Source organism: Globicephala melas, chromosome 15 (genome assembly GCF_963455315.2).
Source record: "Globicephala melas chromosome 15, mGloMel1.2, whole genome shotgun sequence".
Taxonomy (NCBI): Eukaryota; Metazoa; Chordata; class Mammalia; order Artiodactyla; family Delphinidae; genus Globicephala; species Globicephala melas.
Genome location: NC_083328.1, coordinates 46,199,059 through 46,224,894, shown reverse-complemented (window position 1 = coordinate 46,224,894; position 25,836 = coordinate 46,199,059). Strand labels below are relative to the sequence as shown.

At 36.7% G+C, this 25,836-nt stretch overlaps 1 protein-coding gene across 4 annotated transcripts in view; it reads left to right on the top strand.

The window, feature by feature from the left end:
• Positions 1 to 25,836, top strand: part of MACROD2 (mono-ADP ribosylhydrolase 2) — a 1,989,159-nt gene that overhangs the window by 449,858 nt on the left and 1,513,465 nt on the right. For all 4 annotated transcript variants that reach the window (XM_060284443.1, XM_060284445.2, XM_030872537.2 and 1 more), the window contains exon 4: positions 4,528 to 4,557. In XM_060284443.1, coding sequence (XP_060140426.1) covers positions 4,528 to 4,557 — 30 coding nt within the window. The remainder of the gene's footprint in view (positions 1 to 4,527; positions 4,558 to 25,836) is intronic.

Genomic DNA, 25,836 nt, shown 5'->3' with positions numbered 1-25,836 from the left:
TATGGTCAAGTAATCTTTGACAAAGGAGGCAAGAATATACAATGGAGAAAAGGCAGTCTCTTCAATAAGTGGTGCTGGGAAAACTGGAGAGCTACACGTAAAAGAAGAAAATTAGAACACTCCCTAACACCATACACAAAAATAAACTCAGGATGGATTAGAGACCTAAATGTAAGACTGCACACTATAAAACTCTTAGAGGAAAACATAGGCAGAATACTCTTTGACATAAATCACAGCAAGATCTTTTTTGATCCACCTCCTAGAGTAATGGAAATAAAACCAAAAATCAACAAATGGGACCTAATGAAACTTAAAAGCTTTTGCAAAGCAAAGGAAACTACAAGCAAGAGAAGAAGACAACCCTCAGAATGGGAAAATAATTGCAAACAAATCAATGAACAAAGGATTAATCTCCAAAATTTATAAACATCTCATGCAGCTCAATATTAAAAAAGCAATCAACCCAATCGAAAAATGGGCAGAAGACCTAAATAGACATTTCTCCAAAGAAGACATACAGATGGCCAAGAAGCACATGAAAGGCTGCTCAACCTCACAAATTATTAGAGAAATACAAATCAAAACTACAATGAGGTATCACCCCACAACAGTTAGAATGGGCATCATCAGAAAATCTACTAACAACGAACGCTGGAGAGGATATGGAGAAAAGGGAACCCTCTTGCACTGTTGGTGGGAATGTAAATTCATACAGCCACTATGGAGAACAGTATGGAGGTTCTTTAAAAAACTAAAAATAGAATTTCCATATGACCCAGCAATCCCACTACTGGGCATATACCCAGAGAAAAACATAATTCAAAAAGACACATGCACCCCACTGTTCATTGCAGCACTATTTACAATAGCCAGGTCATGGAAGCAACCTAAATGTCCATCGACAGATGAATGGATAAAGAAGATGTGGTACATATATACAATGGAATATTAGCCATAAAAAGGAATGAAATTGAGTCATTTGTAGAGATGTGGATGGATCTAGAGACTGTTATACAGAGTGAAGTAAGTCAGAAGGAGAAAAACATTTTTCGTATATTAACGCATATATGTGGAACCTAGAAAAATGCTACAGATGAACCGGTTTCCAGGGCAGAAATAGAGACACAGATGTAGAGAAGAAACGTATGGTCACCAATGGGGGAAAGTGGAGGGGTCAGGTGTGGTGGTGTGATGAATTGAGAGATTGGGATTGACATATATACACTAATATGTATAAAGTGGATAACTAATAACAACCTGCTGTATAAGAAAAAAAAATAGTAGCAATTAGCCATGCTACTACGAAAAATATATATATGTATATGGCACTGTCTATGAAGTATTCTTGACAGGGAGTGGAAAAGTGAGCCTAAATCTAATAAAAAATTAAAAATAAAAAAAAAAAAGGAAAATAGTGTTGATTAGTAAGCATGCTCAGAGAAGGGATTTTTAAATCTCAATCTAGAAGCAGTAGCATCATGCTTATCAACTTTAAGTTTTCTTTGTTCCTTTCTCCTTTACCTTCCATATGTAACTCTAGGAATAACAAGAGGCATATCCAAAATTCCCTCTAGCAGGGGACCTAGGGAGGGACATAACTATATAAACGTATTTCATACAATTTTAATCACTATTTCCAAATAAACTTTTAAGAGTTTCTTTAACAGACCTTGATCTTACAGGAAGAAAAGGACCAAAATTTGCTCTTTCCACACACTTCAGTAAACAAAAACCTCTTCTACGTCAATAAAGAAATGGGATTAATCCTGCCAGTTATCTCACTGTTGGAAAACATGTATTGAGAACTTATTAAATGCAGGCCAAATTATTAAACTCAGACTTTATCTTTAGGGGCTTCGTCTCTAATTAGGATATACCTCGATTTATTAGAAATAATTAAGTAAAAATTAAATGACTACTAATTTTAGAAACACAAAAGTCATTTTCACTTTTGTAAAATGGAAGAAATAATATTAATCCACCTGGCCAATAAATGTTGACAATCAGTTATATTATACATAAGGTGCTTTGTGAAGGTAGAATAATATTAGAAATCATAATAAAGTTTCACTTTTATTTGCCAATATTTTTGTCACTTTTACTGATGAAAATTGTCTTGATATTTTTCCTAATAATGTAGACATTTTATTTTTTAATTTTTAGAGAACAGAAATTGATAAAATAGACTTAAATTTGATGGGTTCTTTAGAAAAATCATTATCAGGATTACAGTTATTAGAATTGCTTTGAATATATTTAAGCAGCTTAGATTAAGATTCTATTACATGACTGGTAATGCACATGAAATTATCTTAAAAGTGATTGTGCCCTATGTAAATGCCACAATTTTATAAAATACTTCTATGTAGATGTTAAAATGTGGCCAGACATGCTCACCTAGACGCGAGCACACATCTGACATAAACTGACTTGATGGTTCTCCAGGACTGGAGTTCCAGTTCCTACACCTGCTCCCACACATCCACCCACCTCTATTGGATGAGGGCCTGGTTAAACAGATGGGTCTTGTGCTGTGCTCTCAAAAGAGGCAGCCTCCACCTTTACTGAGCAAAGCATTGGGTGAAAATAGGTTATATTGTGTTATTGTGATTCTGGGCACGATAATTTGCATGTAAAGCTACTGTTTATTGCTGTTGTTGTTTGTTGTTGGAAATACATTTTTCTTTATGAATGAATATGTATAAATTGGAGGACAACAGATGGAGTTTCTGGGATCTGGAAAACCTAGAGACAGGGAAGGAGTTCTCAGTCAAATATAAAAATAAAAAATCGGCAGGAGTGTGAAATGCCATGCAGTTTTATAAATGCATGTAGCTAAGATTTTTAAGAAAATGTTTGGGTTTGCCAAGAGACATCATGAAATTTCTCCCATCCACTAAAGGGTATGGAACCAAGATAGAATTCATAACATCTTTCCTCATTCCCCTTCAGCAAGTTACCACTTCAGCAGTTACAAAGTTTGATTTGGGGCAGGGCATTAAGTCCTGGATACGATCTATGTAAATACTACACATTTTCACTGTGAAGTCAGAAGGATTTGGGGGACCTGAGGTGACAGGGTGGCAGATGACTTTATAATATCTGAAGTGGGACTTCCCTGGCGGTCTAGTGGTTAACACTGCACGCTTCCACTACAGGAGGCACAGGTTTGATCCATGGTCAGGGAACTAAAATCCCACATGCCATGTGGTGCGACCCAAATAAAGAAAAAAAAAAAAAAGTTAAAAAAGTAAATAAAATGTAATATCTGAAGCGAATTTTGTTTATGGTTGACTAATGGCATTGCTACGCAGTCCATATTTGTGATGAGAGCATTGCGGGGAAGGCATAACCAGCAATTAGATGGCCCTGTACTTGAAAGATCATATGAGACAAGATGTGATGCTCTAAGATTGACATATTGAGAAAACCTTCAAAGGCATTTGTTCTCCACGCACTTTCATCATGTTCTCTTTAGTGTTTCAATAATTAGCAAACCATCACATATGAATATAGGCATTTATTCTTAAAATGCTCCATTATTTATTGATAGAATCATTAACACTCTGATATTTGCTTCTCTTATTATGGCAGTGCGTGGTTTGTGGACATCACAGGAAAATTCAAGTTAAAGATTCCTACTCCTCTTTCTTAAGTGATTTCTTTAATCTTTTGGTAGCTCAGGTTTCTCCACAAAGAAAGGGGCTTTGATTACCACATACTTTTTTTATGTTGCTGCAGGACTTCTGTTTTCTGGCTTTTGTAGAGACTAGATAAACATAGGCATAAAGTTGCTTAATACTTCAGCAGAAAACTGCAGTGGAACCTTCTGAAAATCTGACCTCTTAAAAAAATCTAAATGGAATAGTCTTATATTTTGCTTATTATTTGACTTCATAATTATATGTGCTAGGTTAATGGATAAATGGGTAAGAAATGACACATCATTGTTTTACAAAAATATTTAAAATTTATTTCTTTCCCTCAAACAAAAAAATTAATGTAAAAATGAATAAATCTGTCACTATTTGAGTTCATTCTTATTGTAGAGTGTCTTGAGATAGCTTTATTTGATGGTGTTTAATTTAATTAAAATTATCATTATACTTTCTTGTTACATTGTTCTTTGAAATTGTTGAAATTGCCTAAAAAACATTGTTCTATCTCTAGTTGATAAAATGGAGAAACCAAAAGATTAGTTTAGATACAGAATGGAACAAAAAGGATCACATATGTACTTCATTTTATTAGAAGGAAGCACATTGTAAAAATATTCATTTGAAGAGAAAAAAGAGAAAAATAGTGAAATATTTCCATTTTCATACCATAATAAAACAGTAATAAAGTCTGTCTTTATATGCAAGTACATATTGTAATATATATATGTGTGTGTGTGTGTGTGTGTGTGTGTGAGTGTGTGTGTGTATGTACAGCATGATCATTACCAACTTTTCCTGAACTACTCTGGCATATTATATTTTTATATATTATTTAATGTCTTTTATTTTGTTTTCTTTTGAACAGCAAATACCAGTCTTCTTGGAGGTGGAGGTGGTAAGTCCTGAACATCACTTAAAATATATTTTATTACTACACCAACCATAAGATGTTTAGTAAGTTCTGTGATACTTTAAAGAAAATTAATTTTGCTGTAGTCATCAACCACGCAAATTATAATCTTAGAAAATTTATAATAGAAATATCTTGGGTTTGCCTAAACGTTATTTTAACTGACTTCAAAATATGCAGAATACTGTTGTTGTTCTCATCAAGCTTTATATTTCTATCTTTGGCATAAACTATAGCAGCAATAAGCTATTGAGGTGAACACACATATAGTAGATGATAGTCACTTTTTAAGTATAGTTGATTTGCAATGTTGTGTTAATTTCTGCTGTGCAGCAAAGTGATTCAGTTCTACACATATATAAATATATATACATTCTTCTTCATATTCTTTTCCATTATAGATTATCACAGGATATCAAATATAGTTCCCTGTGCTACACAGTAGGACCTTGTTGTTTATCAATTCTATATATACTAGTTTGCATCTGCTAAGCCCAAACTCCCAGTCCATCCCTCCCTCACACCCCTTCCACCTTGGCAACCACAAGGCTGTTCTCTATATCTTTGAGTGTGTTTCTGTTTTATAGATAAGTTTATTTGTGTCATATTTTAGATTCCACATATAAGTGATATCATATGGTATTTGTCTTTCTCTTTCTGACTTACTCCAGTTAGTATGCTTATCTCTGGGTCCATCCATGTTGCTGTGAATGGCATTATTTCATTCTTTTTTATGGCTGAGTAATATTCCATTGTGTATATATACCACATCTTCCTTACCCATTCATCTGTTGGTGGACATTTAGGTTGTATCCATGTCTTGGTTATTGTGAATAGTGCTGCTATGAACATAGGGGTGCATGTATCTTTTTGAATTATAGTTTTGTCCAGATATGTGCCCAGGAGTTGAATTGCTGGATCATATGGCAACTCTATTTTTAGATTTTTGAGGAACCACCATACTGTTTTCAATAGTGGCTGCATGAGTCACTTTTAATATGAATTTTAAAACAATACATCTGGAGACTTGCGGTTTTTATCTTTTTTTTTTCCATAATAATGACTAAAATCATTATGACTTTGTAGCCTGAGAGCTTAACATATCAGTGACTTACTGTGAAAAATAAAGAAATAAATTGGTAGTGGCATTTTGCTTTTTCTTTCTTCCTTTTCAGAGGAGAGAGAGAAAGAGATCAAAGTGAGATGAGGAAGAGAGAGATTTCTGTACTAGGAATTCTTTTTTGATACTAAAATCTTGGAACTATTTATTATTTTTATTTCTAGGTTGAAAGATGAAAGCTTACCTAGCCCCAGTCTATACTACATAGTAGGGGAGGAAAAAAGTATACAGTAGAATGGGGTCCTTTTCATTTAGGACCCAGATGGACATAAATAGGTTTGTTTTCTCTCTCCCTCTTCCTCTTGCTCCCTCTTTTCATGTATGTGGTTGAAATAGATATGATTGTATATACAGAGCTTTAGGTTTTCAACAAACAAGTTAGAACTTGTTTACTTGATCCCCAACTTTTAAGAAATGTTATCCTTTATAAATCATCATCAGGAGGTTTCAGCTTAAATTTTATTTGAAACTTAAAATTTTAACCATTGTTCCCATATAAGAATCAATAGATTTTTAAAAACAGAATGTTGGAAATAGAAATGATAGAAAATAGTTTAAACTAGAAAGTGCTCTTCATATTACCACATGTCAATGCACATTCTATAGCAGAGTATTTTTCTTCTTCCCCAAATTACTTTAGAAAATATAAATATACAGGGGTTCTCATTGTTCTTCTTTTTCTTCTTCTTCTTCTTCTTTTTGGTATTCTTTGGGAACTAGAAGAGAAATATTCCTTAGGAATGTACTGGATTCCCAATAAATTTTTATCTCTAGGTTTCTTATAATATATGAAGGAAACATTAAAATAAGTCATTCATAGTGATGATTTTCTTACATGACATATTAGTATTTTAACAAATTTGACTAGTACTGTTAAGTAGGATAAAAAGTTAAAATTGAGTCTACATATACAAATCTATCAATTTAAAACAGCAGACAAATTAGCTAGATACTTAATTTATGGTTCTTGGCTATTTAAAAAAAAACTGAATTGACTAATTATATAAGTTAAAATCACTTTAGCTGCCCATAACAGAAACCCCCCAAATAATAGTGACTTAAAGGAGATAGAAAAATGTTTCTGTCCCCTGTGAAAGCAGCTTAGATGTAGACTAGAGTGGCTGTGCAGTAATCCTATCCTGTCATCAAGTGCTCAAGCTCTGGCTTTTCTGCTCTTCCTACTGTGTGGAACTCAGGGTCCACAGAGGCTGCTGGACTCTGGGCATCAAAAATATGGGTGTCAGGAGGAGTAAGAGAGGCAAAAAATCAAAAAGGTGGCCCCTAAAAGACAAGCCAGTTTTCTTTAAGCAGCTTTATCTGATGTCTCATATCCTTGAATTGATCAAATGTTCATTCATGGATAATATAGTTTTATGCCAGGAAGAAATGTGCCCATCAAAAAAAAGCAGTGCTCTGTTTTTTAAGGAAGAAGGGGAGGGTGGAGGTTTGGCAGGCAATGAGCAGTCCCTGCCATTTTGGGGAAGGTAGGCTGCTGTTCAGGTACCCTTGTCAAGCTGCTTTGTTTCAATATATGTATACATGGTTGGTGTGTATAGAATTAACGCTAGTGAGTTGGCCTGTATTTCCTTGTGGTTCCTTCAACCTGTGTGTAGATACAGTGTACATTTTTAGCAATGGTAAGACGTTCAGGAATGGCAAACTCAATGTTCTGTTTACCTGAAGTATATACTTGACTGTCCTGTAGGTGGTTGATTTTGCTAAATGCAGTTATTTGCCATAATTTCTCATTTCTGAATTCTAAAATTAGCAGCTCAATATCATCATAAAGATAAATTATAAGTATTTAAGATGGATGTAATTTCTTTCATTAAAGTAGGTCATTGACAGGTTTAATTCATTTATGCACTTCTGGAGATGTCAAGATTGCTCTAAAATACATGTCTGATTTTTGGAAAGCTGCATTTAAAACTTAAATTTAAGGAATATTTTTAGCCTTCTCTGAACTGATTTTTGGCCTTTTGATTCTGTGACAAATCTTATTAATCCTGTCAGTGATATTTGTACAGCAACAGCTAATAATCATCTAATAAGGAGCCTAGAACTGATGCAGTCCTCTTGGATTTGATCAATGATTCCTTTTATTGACTTGAATTAATATACCTTCAAAAACCTCTAAAGGAAATAATTCTTTGATTGACTAAACAATTTGATCAAGAAAATTTGGGACCACATAAAAAAATAATAATAGTATCTTAAGTACCATTTTTTCAGGTTCTCAGGAGGGCTTCCCCCCAGTTCTGTATACGTTGCACTTGAAATTTAGGCAAAAATCAGTCTATACAAAGTTGTATTATCTATAATCTTAGCGTTTTGCTCTTTTTTTTTGGAGTGCTCATGATCAAGACAAGAGATCTCCTAAGAGGAGATTTTAAAAATGGTCACAATCACCCACTCAGTTTTTTGTTTGTTTGTTTGTTTGTTTTTTGCGGTACGCGGGCCTCTCACTGCTGTGGCCTCTCCCGTTGCGGAGCACAGGCTCCGGATGCGCAGGCTCAGCGGCCATGGCTCACGGGCCCAGCCACTCTGTGGCATGTGGGATCTTCCCAGACTGGGGCACGAACCCGTGTCCGCTGCATCTGCAGGCGGACTCTCAACCACTGCGCCACCAGGGAAGCCCACCCACTCAGTTTTAATTTTAAAGTGAGAGAATCATTTCACATAGGTGTGGATTTTCATCTTTGGGCCAGAGGTCACTCTCTTTAGGAACTTAGTGTCACTTAGTGTCATTGTAGTGAGTATAAGTGATAGGGCTTCAACTACCTAGTCATATCAGTTAAAATACTTGGTAAAATGGATCATCTATGTATATATGTCCCAGATATGTTAAGGGCAAATAAATATACTAATATTTAAGTAAGAATGTGGTTGGTCTATAGTGACTGGATTCTGTCTTTCAGGAAGCCTTTGTATAATCTAGGTAATGGTATAATGTCAAAAAACCTTAGAAGTTCTATTAATTTTTACAAGCTCTCCATCATTGCTCCCAGTACTAACCTGCATAGCAGTATAGCACATTTAGATATAAAACAAGTAAATTTAATTTTCTCATTTAGTCCTTTTCTTAGTCAGGGTAGGCTACATTATGCTATGGTAACAAACCTAAAAATCTTAGTGGTTAAAACAAAAAGGTTAATTTCTTGCTCACATCAATGTCGAGTATATTGGTGGCTGTTCTACTCAGGCTCTCCTACAGGTGGTGACACAGGGTCTCAGGTTGCTTCTCTATCTTGTAACTACTCTATGTGGTATGTGGCTCCAGTCACAAAACAGGAAGAGACAGCTGGTGGATCTTGTGGGATGTATTTACAGAGCAGTTCGTGAATGGCTTATGTCACTTCTGCCCACGTTCCATGGGTCAGAATTCAGGCAAGTGACCCCCAACCGAACTACAAGGAAGTCTGGGAAGAATGGAGTCTTCCAGCGTTCCCAGGAAGAGGAAATGGTGTGGTAAATACATAGCACTGTCTCGGCCACAATGCTCAAATGAGATCAGTGTTATTTATTATTATTATTATTACTTTAATCACTGAGGGAAATGTGACTTAGGGAGATTTAATGACTTCTTCAAGGTCACACAGCTTATAAAGTGCAAAGGTCCAGTAAGAAGACAGGGTTCTTGAGTCCCACTCAGGGCTCGTGCCTTTGCTCTGTGATTTTTTGTTTTTTTAACATCTTTATTGGAGTATAATTGCTTTACAACAGTGTGTTACTTTCTGCTTTATAACAAAGTGACTCAACTATACATATAAATATGTCCCCATATCTCCTCCCTCTTGCATTTCCCTCCCACTCTCCCTACCCCACACCTCTAGGTGGTCACAAAGCACCGAGCTGATCTCCCTGTGCTATGAAGCTGCTTCCCACTAGCTATCTGTTTTACATTTGGTAGTGTATATATGTCCATGCCACTCTCTCACTTCGTTCCAGCTTACCCTTCCCCCTCCCCACGTCCTCATGTCCATTCTCTACATCTGAATCTTTATTTCTCTCCTGCCTCTAGGTTCTTCAGAACCATTTTTTATTCTAGGTTCCACAAATATGCGTTAATATACGATATTTGCTTTCCTCTTTCTGACTTACTTCAGTCTGTATGACAGTCTCTAGATCCATCCCTGTCTCTACAGATGACCCAATTTCATTCCTTTTTATGGCTGAGTAATATTCCATTGTATATATGTACCACATCTTCTTTATCCATTCATCTGTCGGTGGGCATTTAGGTTGCTTCCATGTCCTGGCTATTGTAAGTAGTGCTGGAGTGAACATTGTGGTACATGACTCTTTTTGAATTATGGTTTTCTCAGGGTATATGCCCAGTAGTGGGACTGCTGGGTCATATGGTAGTCCTAGTTCTATTTTTAGTTTTTTCAGGAACCTCCATACTGTTCTCCACAGTGGCCGTATCAATTCACATTCCCACCAACAATGCAAGAGGGTTCCCTTTTCTCCACACCCTCTCCAGCATTTATTGTTTCTGCATTTTTTCATGATGGCCATTCTGACTGGTGTGAGAGGATACCTCATTGTAGCTTTGATCTGCATTTCTCTAATGATTAGTGATGTTGAGCATCCCTTCATGTGTTTGTTGGCAATCTGTATATCCTCTTTGGAGAAATGTCTGTTTAGGCCTTCTGCCCATTTTTGGATTCTGTTGTCTGGTTTTTTTTTTTTTTTTTTTTGGTATGGAGCTGCATGAGCTTCTTGTAACGTTTGGAAATTAATCCTTTGTCAGTTGCTTCATTTGCAAGTATTTTCTCCCATTCTGAAGGCTGTCCTTCTGTCTTGCTTATGGTTTCCTTTGCTGTGCAAAAGCTTTGAAGTTTCATTAGGTCCCATTTGTTTATTTTTATTTCCATTTCTCTAGCAAGTGGGTCAAAAAGGATGTTGCTGTGATTTATGTCACAGAGTGTTCTGCCTATGTTTTCCTCTAAGAGTTTTATAGTGTCTGGTCTTACATTTAGGTATCTAATCCATTTTGAGTTTATTTTTGTGTATGTTGTTAGGGAGTGTTCTAAATTCATTCTTTTCCAGGTAGCTGTCCAGTTTTCCCAGCACCACTTATTGAAGGGGCTGTCTTTTCTCCATTGTATATTCTGGCCTCCTTTATCAAACATAAGGTGACCATATGTGTGTGGGTTTATCTCTGGGCTTTCTATCTTGTTCCATTAATCTATATTTCTGTTTTTCAGCCAGTACCATAATGTCTTGATTACTGTAGCTTTGTAGTATAGTCTGAAGTCAGGAAATCTGATTCCTCCAGCTTTGTTTTTCTTTCTCAAGACTGCTTTGGCTATCCGGGGTCTTTTGTGTTTCCGTACAAATTGTGATTTTTTTTGTTCTAGTTCTGTGAAAAATGCAATTGGTAGTTTGATAGGGATTGCATTGAATCTGTAGATTGCTTTGGGTAGTAGAGTCATTTTCACAGTGTTGATTCCTCCAATCCAAGAACGTGGTATATCTCTCCATCTGTTTGTATCATCTTTAACTTCTTTCATCAGTGTCTTCTGCTTTTCTGCATACAGGTCTTTTGTCTCCTTAGGTAGCTCTAGTAGTTTTCTGGTAGCATCTTTAGGATTCTCTGTGTACAGTATCATGTCATCTGCAGACAGTGACAGCTTAACTTCTTCTTTTCCAATTTGCATTCCTTTTTTTTCTTTTTTTTCTCTGATTGCTGTGGCTAGAACTTCCAAAACTATGTTGAATAATAGTGGTGAGAGTGGACAGCCTTGTCTTTTTCCTGATCTTAGTGGAAAAGATTTCAGTTTTTCACCATTGAGAACAATGTTGGCTGTGGGTTTATCATATATGGCCTTTATTATGTTGAGGTAAGTTCCCTCTGTGCCTACTTTCTGGAGGGTTTTTTTCATAAATGGGTGTTGAATTTTGTAAAAAGCTTTTTCTGCATCAGTTGAGATGATCATATGGTTTTTCTCCATCAGTTTGTTAATATGGTGTATCACATTGATTGATTTGCATATATTGAAGAATCCTTGCATTTCCTGGATAAACCCCACTTGATCATGGTGTATGATCCTTTAAATGTGCTGTTGGATTATGTTTGCTAGTATTATGTTGAGCATTTTTCCATCTATCACTAATATTGGCCTGTAGTTTCATCAGTGATATTGACCTGTAGTTTTCTTTCTTTGTGACATCTTTGTCTGGATTTTGAATGAGGATGATGGTGGCCTTATAGAAGGAGTTTGGGAGTGTTCTTCCCTCTGATATATTTTGGAAAATTTGAGAAGGAAAGGTGTTAGCTCTTCTGTAAATATTTGGTAGAATTCGCCCGTGAAGCTATCTGGTCTGGGCTTTTGTTTGTTGGAAGATTTTTAATCACAGTCTCAATTTCAGTGCTTGTGATTGGTCTGTTTATATTTTCTATTTTTTCCAGCTTCAGTCTTGGAAGGTTGTATTTTTGTAAGAATTTGTACATTTCTTCCAGGTTGTCTATTTTATTGGCATATAGTTGCTTGTAATAATCTCTCATGATCCTTTGTATTTCTGCAGTGTCAGTTGTAACTTCTCCTTTTTCATTTCTAATTCTATTGATTTGAGTCTTCTCCCTTTTTTTCTTGATGAGTCTGGCTAATGGTTTATCCATTTTGTTTATCTTCTCAAAAACCAGCTTTTAGTTTTATTGATCTTTGCTGTCATTTCCTTCATTTCTTTTTCATTTACATCTGATCTGATCTTTATGATTTCTTTCCTTCTGCTATGTTTGGGGTTTTTTTTTGTTCTTTCTCTATTTGCTTTAGGTGTAAGGTTAGGTTGTGTATTTGAGATGTTTCTTGTTTCTTGAGGTAGGATTGTATTGCTATAAACTTCCCTTAGAACTGCTTTTGCTGCATCCATAGGTTTTGGTTTGTGGTGTTTTCATTTTCATTTGTGTCTAGGTATTTTTTGATTTCCTCTTTGATTTCTTCAGTGATCTGTTGGTTATTTAGTAGTGTATTGTTTAGCCTCCATGTATTTGTATTTTTTACAAATTTTTTTCCTGTATTTGATATCTAGTCACATAGTGTGGTCGGAAAAGATACTTGATACAGTTTCAATTTTCTTAAGTTTACCAAGGCTTGATTTGTGACCCAAGGTATGATTTATCCTGGAGAATGTTCCATGAGCACTTGAGGAGAAAGTGTATTCTGTTGTTTTTGATGGAATGTTCTATGTATTGTCTATTAAGTTCATCTTGTTTAATGTATCATTTAAAGCTTGTGTTTCCTTATTTATTTTCATTTTGGATGATCTGTCCATTGTTGAAAGTTGGGTGTTAAAAGTCCTCTACTGTGATTGTGTTACTCTTGATTTCCCCTTTTATGGCTGTTAGCATCTGCTTTATGTATTGAGATGCTCCTATGTTGGGTGCATAAATATTTACAATTGTTATATCTTCTTCTTGGATTGATCCCTTGATCAGTATGTAGTGTCCTTCTTTGTCTCTTGTAATAGTCTTTATTTTAAAGTCTATTTTATCTGATATGAGAATTGCTACTCTAGCTTTCTTTTGATTTCCATTTGCATGGAATATCTTTTTTCATCCCCTCACTTTCCAGTTTGCATTTGTCCCTAGGTCTGAAGTGGGTCTCTTGTAGACAGCATATATATGGGTCTTGTTTTTGTATCCATTCAGCCAGTCTCTGTCTTTTGGTTTAAGCATTTAATCCATTCACATTTAAGGTAGTTACCGACATGTATGTTCCTATTACCATTTTCTTAATTTTGGGGGGTTTGTTATTGTAGTTCTTTTCCGTCTCTTGTTTTTCCTGCCTAGCGGAGTTCCTTTAGCATTTGTTGTAAAGCTGGTTTGGTGGTGCTGAATTCTCTTAGCTTTTGCTTGTCTGTAAAGGTTTTAATTTCTCCATCACATCTGAATGAGACCCTTACTGGGTGGAGTAATCTTGGTTGTAGGTTTTTCCCTTTCATCACTTTAAATATGTCCTGCCCCTCCCTTCTGGCTTGCAGACTTTCTGCTGAAAGATTGGGTGTTAACCTATGGGGATTCCCTTGTATGTTATTTGTTGCTTTTCCCTTGCTGCTTTTAATATTTTTTCTTTGTATTTAATTTTTGATAGTTTGATTATGTGTCTCAGAGTGTTTCTCATTGGATTTATCCTGTATGGGACTCTCTGTGCTTCCTGGACTTGATTGACTATTTCCTTTCCCATATTAGGGAAGTTTTCAACTATAATCTCTTCAAATATTTTCTCAGTCCCTTTCTTTTCCTCTTCTTCTTCTGGGACCCCTATAATTCGAATATTGGTGTGTTTAAAGTTGTCCCAGTGGTCTCTGAGACTGTCCTCAATTCTTTTCATTCTTTTTTCTTTATTCTGCTCTGCAGTAGTTATTTCCACTCTTTTATCTTCCAGGTCACTTATCCGTTTTTGTGCCTCAGTTATTCTGCTATTGATTCCTTCTAGAGAATTTTTAACTTCATTTATTGTGTTATTCATCATTGTTTGTTTGCTCTTTAGTTCTTCTCGGTCCTTGTTAAAGGTTTCTTGTATTCTGTCCATTCTATTTCCAAGATTTTGGATCATCTTTACTATCATTACTCTGAATTCTTTTTCATGTATACTGCTTATTTCCTCTTCATTTGTTTGGTCTGGTGGGTTTTTGCCTTGCTCCTTCATCTGCTGTGTGTTTCTCTGTCTTCTCATTTTGCTTAACTTTCTGTGTTTGGGGTCTCCTTTTTGTAGGCTGCAGATTCATAGTTCCTGTTGTTTTCAGTGTCTGCCCCCAGTGGCTAAGGTTGGCTCAGTGGGCTTTGTAGGCTTCCTGGTAGAAGCGACTGGTGCCTGTGTTTTAGTGGATGAGGCTGGATCTTGTCTTTCTAGTGGGTAGGACTGCATCCAGTGGTGTGTTTTGGGGTGTCTGTGACATTATGATTTTAGGCTGCCTCTCTGCTCTTGGGTGAGGTTGTGTCCCTGTCTTTCTGGTTGTTTGGCACAGGGTGTCCAGCACTAGCTTATTGGTCATTGAATGTAGCTGTGTCGATGGAGATCTCTAGGGGAGCTTTTGCCATTTGATGTTATGTGGAGCTGGGAGGTCTCTGGTGGACCAATGTCCTGAACTTGGCTCTCCCACCTCAGAGGCACAGGCGTGACACCTGCCCAGAGCACCAAGACCCTGTGAGCCACACAGCTCAGAAGAAAAGGGAGAAAAGAAAGAAAGAAGAAAATAAAATAACATAAAGTTATTAAAATAAAAAATAGAAAAAGATTATTAAAAATAAAAAAAAAATTATGAGTAATTTTTAAAAAAGAAAGAAAAAAGAAGAGAGCCACCAAACCAAAAAACAAATCCACCAATGAAAAGAAGTGCTAAAAACTCTACTGAAGCCAAAAACAAACAAAAAATAAAACGGACGGACAGAAACCTAGGAAAAATCGTAAAAGCAAAGCTATACAGACAAAATTACACAAAGAAGCAGGCACATACACACTCACAAAAAGAGAAAAAGGAAAAAATATATATATATATATTTAAAAAAAAGGATGAGAGCCACCAAATCAATAAACAAATCTACCAATGATAATAAACCCTAAATACTAAACTAAGATAAACATAAAACCAGAAACAAATTATATGCAGAAAGCAAACCCCAAGTCTACAGTTGCTCCCAAAGTCCACCCCCTCAATTTTGGGATGATTCGTTGTTTATTCAGATATTCCAGAGATGCAGGGTACATCAGGTTGATTGTGGAGATTTAATCCACTGCTCCTAAGGCTGCTGGGAGAAATTACCGTCTCTTCTTTGTTCACATAGCTCCTGGTGTTCTGATGCAGTGGCAGGCTGCACAGGCTCCCAGGAGGGGAGGTGTGGATAGTGACCTGTGCTTGCACACAGGCTTCTTGGTGGCTGCAGCAGCAGCCTTAGCGTTTCATGCCCATCTCTGCTGCCCGCACTGTTAGCCGAGGCTCGCGCCCATCTCTGGAGCTCATTTACGCAGTGCTCTGAATCCCCTCTCCTCGTGCACCCCGAAACAATGGTCCCTTGCCTCTTAGGCAGGTCCAGACTTTTTCCTGGACTCCCTCCTGGCTAGCTGTGGTACACTAGCCCCCTTCAGTCTCTGTTCACGCAGCCAACCCCAGTACTCTCCCTGGGATCTGACCTCCCAAGCCCGAGCCTCACCTCCCAGCCCCCACCTGTCCCGGCCGGCAGGTGAGCAGACAAGCCTCTGGGGCTGGTGAGTGCTGGTTGGCACTGATCCTCTGTATGGGAATCTCTCTGCTTTTCCCTCTGCACCCCTGTTGCTGCGCTCTCCTCCATGGCTCCAAAGCTGCCCCCCCCACCACCCACCACCCCTGTCTCTGCCAGTGAAGGGGCTTCCTAGTGTGTGGAAACTTCCTCTTTCACAGCTCCCTCCCAGAGGTTCAGGTCCTGTCCCTATTCTTTTGTCTCTGTTTTTTTCTTTTGCCCTACCCAGGTACGTGGGGAGTTTCTTGCCTTTTGGGAAGTCTGAGGTCTGCCAGCATTCAGTAGGTGTTCTGTAGGAGTTGTTTCACATGTAGATGTATTTCTGATGTATTTGTGGGGAGGAAGGTGATCTCTACGTCTTACTCCTACACTGTCTTGAAGGTCTCTCTGCTCTGTGATTTTTAATATATCTTTGCTGTTTAGATTTGCCTTTTCTATGCAAAAGTAGGTAACTCTGTTCACACCAGGAAAAATTAAGGAGAGGACAGGAAAACGTGCAGCTGAGATATGGATGATGCTTTCCTTGGCTGATTTTCACAAGTCTTAAGCTCAGTTGATAACTTGAAAGTACATACAATAGCGCTGTCTTATGGTACCTCTGGATTGCCGTCCAGATTCATATACCTTTTTTGTGTACTTGAGGTTTAGTTTTAGAGCACATTGCATTTTAAATATGTGTTCACTCATCTGTAATAAACACGTTTTACATGCACAAAGTGCTGTGATGTCATACTTTTGGAATATATAATAATAAAAAGCCTTTGTAGCCAATCTTAAATTATGTCAAGAAGCAGAATTAGAAAGAAAAAAGCAGAATTAAAGAGCTACTTCCTCAATTCCTTTCAGATCATTATGTAACAGACTGGAACAAAATTTACAGTCTCTTACTTTAGATGATGTCTTTCCTTTTCATCATCACAATAAGACCAGAACCTGCTAATAGAACCCAAACAAGATATGGTTTATGGGTTTTGCTTCCCCTTTTAGTCTGTCAAAGCTCCTGAGAGCTGAAGCCTGAGGCATAATGTTAGACATTTAAGATGACATTTCCTGACAGAGCAGCAATTTAAGGTTGGCTTTTTATATGCATAAATTTGTAGAACTGCTTTTTTAAATTATACCCACATACACACATACATATATGTATAATATATTAGTATCAATACTGTAATTCTAGACCTTATCCTTGAGGTGATTCTATGGCAGATTAATTTTGAAAACTCTAGGTATAAGCAACCACCACTAAACAAACTCTCAGTCTCAGATGGAATTCATGGGAAAGTTGCTTTTCTAGAATGAGAACACAGCATATATTATGCCCTTCTCCACCACCAAAGGCTTCTTGCTCTCCTTGTGCCTATTAAAGTGGACCCAAAGTTTAACAAGGTGAAGTACCAAATGTACTTCAAAAGCAGCAAAATCATAAAAATATTTGGTGTCATGCAATAGATACCATCAGTGTATCTCCACCCGCCCATTACTTATTTCTACATACAAACACACATATGAGCACGTGTTCATTCATTCATTCACTCAACAAATACTAATTTGGGAACTACTGTGTGTCAGTACTGATTATTGGTTTGGAAATAAACACAGCCCTTTCCCTGTTACCAATCATGGTCTCTGGCTGAATTATCTGAGCAGTTGTCATTCCCCATGTTCTTTCAGATGTTCCAAGGATTTTCCTTGCATGGATCTTTTGACTTAAAATGATATATTAATATCAATAGAATGGGCATCAGTATCAGATTGCTTCTTTAAAAACCAGAACAGATATCCTGAAAAACAATTTTTTCACAAAAAATGTGAGTTTCTACCAAGAGTTCCTAACATGAGAAACAACATGTTTAAAGGGTCTTTTGAGTGTGTTTAAGTGGAACTGCTTTCATAAATTACTTAAACATTCACAGGCGGAGTGGAGAGCCCTGTCACCCTCCCTCCACATACAGAACCAAATCCCCACAGTGATTACGTGTTTCACTCTTGTTAAACCTTGAGATCTGGCTGGGCCTTAGGCATGCTGGGAGGAATCTAGGAGAGTGGTCCACAGTGAGGGAGCAAGTCTGGTTAAAGCAGGTAGCGTGTTGGGGCTGGCCCCTTACGAGAGTCAGTCAAGCATGTCTGGCAGTGAGTTCGCCTGCTGGCCTCTGCTCAGCAGCTGGAGGAGTCCCAGCCATGGGCCTCGGGAGTAGCAACTGTCTCTCAGTCCCGGGATAGAGCAGCCTGGTGAAAGAAACTCAGGAGCCCTGGCCTTGTTGGTCAGGTGGGTACCCAGTCTCAGGATTAGAGCTTCAGAAAGGGATGTGATGCCAAATCTATGGAAAATAAGGCTTGAGATCTGACTGTGTCAGGGATTGATCCTGGGCACTGCAGGTGGGTAAGCCTGCTAGGGGCGATAAGGAGGCTCAGATGAGAGGAAGATAGAGGGGAAGGGGAGTGCAGTGACCAGGAGCCAGGCCAGGTCTGACAACATGCAGTTGCACAGTGAACCAGCCTACCTTTGTCCTCCCTCCCTCCCTTCTTCCCTTCGTTCTTTCTTTCTTCCCTTCATTTTGCCCTCTTCCTTTTTTCTTTCTCTCCTTTTTCTCTTTCATAGTCAACAGTATGTACTGATTACCTATTGTATACTAGTCTTGACATTGAGGTAGGAAAGATTCTTATAACCAAGTGCAGTCTGAAGTATAAATATTTATTTACACATTAATATAATAAGAACTAGAAAGGTTCTCAATACAGGAAAAATGAAGCAGAAAAGATGAAGCCAACATGTCGGAGTGGTCAGGGAAGGCTTCCCACAAGAGGTGACACTGGAGCAATCTTGGAGGATGAGTTATTTTCCAGGAGAGGAAGGAAATGACCCACTCAGTTGTATTTTTCACTGTTTGATGTAGATATATTTTACAGAGATCTTGCTATGCTTCAGCAGTCCTCCTCACTGTACTGCAGTCGTGTTATCCAGATTTTCGTTAAATAGCTTCCTCTGACCATTCAGGCATGCCACTTAAAATGGAATGAACAGTGTTAGAACTGAAGAAAGGAACTCTGGTACTAATGGTGTTGGCAGCAAAGGTTCATCACAGCAACCCGAGCAAAGTCTGGTGGTCACACCAACACAGGCTCCTCCCTGCCTTGCCTTTTCCTTTCACTACCTCACTTGCATCTCAGTCTAGGGACAAACTCTGAAGCTGCCCACACTAGTTGGATTTCTAGTATATGTCTTCCTCATTCCACATGAACTTGTCTAGTTCTATTCTTAGAAGTTTGACCCAGTCCTGATTGCCTTAATCTTGTCTGCCATTTGTCATTAAGCTTTTCAGATGCTTCCTAGTGGAGGAAGGGGAGGGCATAAAATCCATGTCTCTGCTTGAACTTTCCTTTTTATTGGCCATTCTGAGGACATGCCTTATTTATTCCACCTCTAACTTTGGTCACCATGACCCCTCTATTCTAAAGCTAATTTTGAAATTATTCATCATATTAAGTACTTACCTACTTCCCCTTCTGAGTAAAACTGCCCCATCTAAAACCCTGTCAAAGGGGCAGCCCTGTGCAGATAAAATGCCCCTTCTCATTCTGGCCAAGCTGATTGAACCTGGAAAGATACATTCCCCAATTGGGGCATAAGCTTTTTGAAAAAAAAGAGGCTTTCATACTCATTTTTATACCCCTGGCAGCTTCTACCACATGTAGTAGGTATTTCATTTTAATTTTGAGGTATTACTATCTTTCATCCTGGAATTTTAGCATGGTTAGATATTTCAGTTTTGACCAGTTTGCTGTAGAAAGGTAATATCTTTATCTTTAGATGATCTCTAAATGAAAAGACAAAACTTTAAAAAAGACTTATAACAGGCAACTTGAGGATCATATGCATATTTATGCAGTAATTATTTTAAGCACTGTATTACCTTTCATTTCTAAGAAGTTTATATAGCTAGGATATTATCATTTTCTTTAAATACTATGGTTATATTTTTTAAGTTCTGGGGGATAAGGAGAACAATATTTATTTGTATAGATGTGGAAATGAAATGCAGAAAATTTGCATTACATGGAAAGAGGGAAAGGCTATTATCTCATTCATGTTTTGTCATGTTGCAGGTATTTAACCAGTTAGTTATATCTTTCAATCTGAAATATTATTGTCATTATTGATTTTTCTTGTTCAAACCTACTGGCAAAAGTTTAAAGTGCTAATGTGCCAGTTAATACGATTTAACATTCATTGAGAAATAGAATCGAGGACATGCCTTAGGAAAAGTTTTTATGTAGGTTGGCTTAGCTGTTGAACTCTCTGTTTCATGCTTGAAGAACGATGGACAATGAGAATTATGGACAGTAATCTCTTAATATGTTACTTGATTTAGGTTTTTCATTGAAAACAATGAATTGATTTTGTAATACACTTGTAATTTAAAATATTAAGACATAAAAATGGTAGGTTACTTAGAACTGGCTGTGAAGGCATTGAAGCTATAACCTCTACTTTATGTTTCATTACAGTAAATAATCACTTTTTAGGTTCATAATTTTGTGCACCATTAAAGATACTTGCTTCTTTTCTCTGACACATGCTTCATTTCATTAGCTTGTGGGGGTCCTGTGAAGCCTTTGTGTGATCAGTGTTTTCAGTCTTTAGAATAAAAATAAAGTAAAACCATTTACTCTGAAGTTTTCGTGGCTGAAGTTCAATTTACACTTAAATTACTTAAATTAACTTAAATTACACAAGTTAAAATGATACATCTCTGTTGAATATTTCTTCACACAACTCAATAAAAGATTTTAGATGTTCATTGTGATAGGTGTTTTGCCTATTAATAATATAAACCATTGAGACTTAGAAAATTTTTAATACAACAGTGATATCATTACAGAACAGATAACATGGGAAGGAATTTTTCACACGTGTGTTATTGGGGGAGAGAGACCCAACTAGATTGAGGGAAGGACTTTAGATTCTAAAGATACGGTTGACTGAGGAAATCAGAAAATCTCCCTGCAACAACTCATTTAAGTTATGGATAAAATAAAATAAAAATTAATTGTAGTATATTTGTCAGCTTGCAAGAAAGAAATTACATCTTTGGGTGCCATAAATAAGGGAGTACTGAAAAAACAAAGTGAACCAAAACTATAATATAAACTGTATACTGTAAGTGCCTTGTGGTAGTGTATATGGTGATGGGGCATTGGACACTAGAGGCCACAAAGCTAGTTCTCATTTGGGGATTAGAAATAGGACTGCATAAAGTAGGAGGGTAGAGCTTAGATCCTTACCTAAAGCCAAGTTCATCAAATTGTTATAATCTCAACTGAAGCGTGGATTTGAAAACAATTCCCTACTGGTTCAAGAAAACTATGGGGAAGACTCCTAAAATGTTGCTATCTTGATCCTGAAACTTCTTTGTGTTTGGTACTTAAATCTACACTACCTATGTGTCTGAGAATCCCAAACACAAAAAATTAACATAAAAATTGGCCCCCAGGGCTACTATTAGAGGCAAACTCACAATTACTCTGAAGGTAAATGCCCAAGACTCAGGCCATGGGGTTTTCTCACAAAGAAAAAGCCATGCCAAAATTATCTCATTTTCAGAAATTATAAAACTCATTAGGAACTTTACAGTGGATAAGCCTGATAAACATCTCAGCCAGGTAATGAAAGTTACAACCAACAGTGATAAATCATGTTGATAGGATGTACTTTGATATGATATATTGAAAATGCCACGTTACCTTTGTTATTTTCCTCTCAAACTTTTTAACTCCAATCTAATTGTGAGTAAAGTATCATACAAATTCCAATAGAGGGGCATTCAACAAAATATTTGATCAATATACCTTGAAACTATCATATTTTGATATCATTTAAAAAAGGAAAATTGGAGGAACTCTCACAACTAAGAGGAGCCTAAGGAGACATGTCAACTAACTATAATGTAGTATCCTGGATGATATCCTGAAACAGAAGAAGACATTAGGTAGAACTAAGGAAATATGAATAAACTATGGACCTTAGTTAACAATTATATGTCAATGTTGGTTCATTAATTGTAACAATGTACCACACTTATTTAAGATGTTAATAATAGGGGGAACTGGATGTGAAGTACATGGGAACTTTCCATACTATCTTCTCAATTTCTGCATAAATCTAAAACTCTTCTAAAAGATAATCTATTACTTAAAAATAAAGGAAACAGTCCAAAATCCACACCAAATATGCAAGAGTCATGGATATCAGGATCAGACTCCCAAGAACTTAAGGTAGCTAGATAGCATCCTAAAAGAGAATCAAAAATATCAATAAATACGTTTAACACAATTAAAGCTATAAAAATGAGAATCCAAACTCTAAGATAAAGTGATAAAATATCATGGTCAAGAAAAGGCAGATGTTAAAAGAAACAAATACAAATCCTAGGAGTGAAAAATGTGGACTTTGAATTAAAAACTCTAATAACAGATATTATAACATCATATTAGATGTAACTGAAGAGATAATTAGTGACTTGGAGGATAGCACTGTAGGAATTACCCAGAATGCATCACAGAGATATCAATAGATGGTAAATATGAAAGGGAAAGTTAGAGGACAGACATTCAATGTATATACAATGGGAACTCCAGAAAGTAGGATTGAAAAAAAGGCAATATATGAGGAGAAGATAGATGAAAAATTTTCACAATTGCCAAAGAAATAAATTATCTCAAAGAACACACATTATTGATTTCTAGTGAGGAAAAATCAAATCAAGAAGTGGACCCATTATCATAAAGCTATAGAACATACAATAGAAAGGTAAAGATTTAAAAGACATCAGAAAGAAAGTATTTCCTATGAAGAAACAACTATTATACTGACAGATAAATTTTAAGCAACAATAGATACTAAAAGGTGATGAAGTAATATCTGAGGGAAATTAATGTCAACCTGGCATTCTTTGCCCACAGGAACTATCATTCACTAGTGAGGCAAATATAAAGACATTTTCAGATAAACATTGAAAAAATTAATCATAGATCCTTGATGAAAGAGCTGCCAAAATGTAAACTTGAGTAAAAAGGAATTTGAACCCACTTCCCATCTCCCCCGCAAAAGATTGCTATATCAATTCTGTTATTATTTTTTAAAGTTGATAGAAAATTTTAAACATGTACACATGTAAATTAAAATAGTATAAAGAATCCAATTTTCTCATCACGAACCTTCATCAGTTTTCAACTCTTAGCCAACCTTGTTTCATCTACACCTCCATCCACTCAAACACCTAGATTATTTTGAAGCAAATCCAAGAATCATATCATTTTATCTGTAAATATCTTGATATGCACCTCTCAAAGACAGGGAGTGTATTTTTCTCTTTTTATTTTAGCATCATAAAAATATCATTTTTAAGTGTGAAAAATTTCCTTAGTATCATCATTTGTCCAGTCAATGTTCATATTATTCCTATCAATTTATGATTTTATTTTTTACAGTATATTTGCTGGAATTGTGATGCAAATAAGATTTATATGCTGCTTGGTTGGTATGTCTTTTATGTCTCTTTCAATGTACGGATTCCTCTTCTATAGCTGATTTCAATATGTATCTCTAAAAGATAGTATTTCAATATGTTTATGCTTTCAACTGGACTCATTTAAGTTCATTTGTTTCCATTTTGCTTTTGATTTGGGAGGATGGCATTTTAAAATATAGTTTCATAATTGGTGAATATTATTTTACATTTCTTTTGTATTTTTGTTTCATAGTTAACTTTTGGAAAAATGTAACGTTTAAGGAATTCTGTTAAGAAGTGTTTAGATAGGTAAATCGTGCTCAAAGATAGGAAAAAATAATTATGAAATAATTTTTTTAAAATGTGAGAGCCCTCTTTGCAGAAATGGAAATTCCTTGGTAAAAATTCTGGACTTTTATGAATGCTCTCACTGTCTTTAGCTAGCTAAATGGAGCCTAAATGCTTAGAAGCATAGATTTATATTTAAAAACAAATAATTTAGAATTAGGAAGTACTTTACACAGCTTCCAGGGTATGTCTATATATCTACCTAATTATATAGTAGATATAATATCATGTTCTGTAGCTTATCTACTTGTGTTAAAGGTAATATCTTTTCAAAACTATCCAAAAAAACTTTATTGAGCTACTGTTTTTAAATATCTATCCCTTATCCTCAAGGAGACTCTGAATGTGACCTGCAAGTACGCAGTAGGAAATAAAAGTCCAAGCAAAATACTGCAGGTCAAGTCTCTTGTGTTTTGGGATCACTAGATTATATCCCTTCAGTTTATGAGGGAGAATGGTTTTCTTTACTATATCTGTTGTGGCTCCAGAGAAATACAAGGTGGGGCAATTTCTTTGAAAGCCACTTTAATAATCTTTTCAATTTCAGCACTATTAAGAATCCTTTTTCATTCTTTGGAGCTGTTTTCATTTACCGCTAAACTGGAGATAAGCAGTGGAGGATAGAGAGGAGTGAACCTGGCCAGTTCTGAATGGGGATCTCAGGAGTCCAGTCATAGACACTGTGGACCTGTGGTTTACTCAGAAAGTCCTTTCCTTTTGCTTTACATGATCACTTATTGCTGCAGCTCTGTCTTTGGCCAAAAGTCATTAATTTAATTTTTTAGTAAGTTAAAATAAATTCATTATTTTGTGTCCTAGTTTCCTCCTCTAAAAAGGTGATTATTATGATATGTAACGATTTTACAGAGGTGGAATAACTAATTGCTCATTGTAAAGTGTTTTTCAAATACAAGGTGTTAGATCAATGGTTATTACTGTAGTTGTCATTATTATTATCATTATAGTCTAAAACTGAAAGATGAAAAGGTGCTGGATAATTGTAAGATGTGGTGATGTTATATCCAAATAAAGAGGAATAACCTGAATTATTGGATAACAGAAATCCAAATATCTGTGTGTGGCAGGGAAGAGTTTCTTTTGCAGAAAGCTAATATAGATAATGGTGCTTTGGTTAACCCCAAATAAGCCAAAGGATTTTACATGTAAATATAGATGAAAGATTATCCTAAGAGTAGTTCATTTCATCCTGTGCAGTATTGGTTATAAGGAAGCTTTCTCTCAAGCATTTAAATACCCAGAGTCAGAAATTATTATATCTTGGAACATGATATATTCTAGCTTTCTGAAACCTTACCAGGCCAGGATCAAGTGAGCTAAGCTCATCCTTTAGGGCAGGGCATGGGCTGAGGTTGTCTCTCAAAGCATAGGAAGAACAAGAAACAGCAGCACTTCCCTGTTCCAGCAATTGCTTGGCACTGGGGAAAAGCTAAGGAATCCCACAGAACAGTATTGATGGCCCATATACAATACAGGTCCAGCAGGCAGCCAGGCCTGGAAGTGCAAGGAAGGAGGGACGAATCCAACAGAAGCTTATCAGGCACACAAGAGGTAGAGGATCGGGAGTGTGCTGTACCTTGGAGGGTGGCAGAGAAGACCCCGTATCCTTACCGGGGCCCCTGAACCTAGATTTGAATGGCAACAGAAGAGACCTGGGCAACAGTCTGGAGCCCAGGGGTCAGTGCTGAGGTTGGTACCCAGACTACAGGTCTGAAAAAGTGATACAAGTCAAGCTCCAGCTCAGAGAAGGTGGAAGCCGCCTAAGTATCTGAGTCTCCACAACTGGCTTTGGAAGCAGGGATGAACAGAACTTGTGTGTGGAGAATGTCAGTGGACTCAACTATGAACAACCTGGGGGGAAGAGGCAGGAGGACTGAGAAATTCACAATATCAGAGCATTCTCCAGAAGACAGTATGCAAGAGGTGACACGTCAGGAGCTTGTAGCTGAAACACTTCCTCTGCTTTTGCTATCGGGTTATTTCTGGCTAAAAAAACACAAACAAAACAAAACAACAACAGCAAAACCCCCAGTTTTCAGAAATGGCTG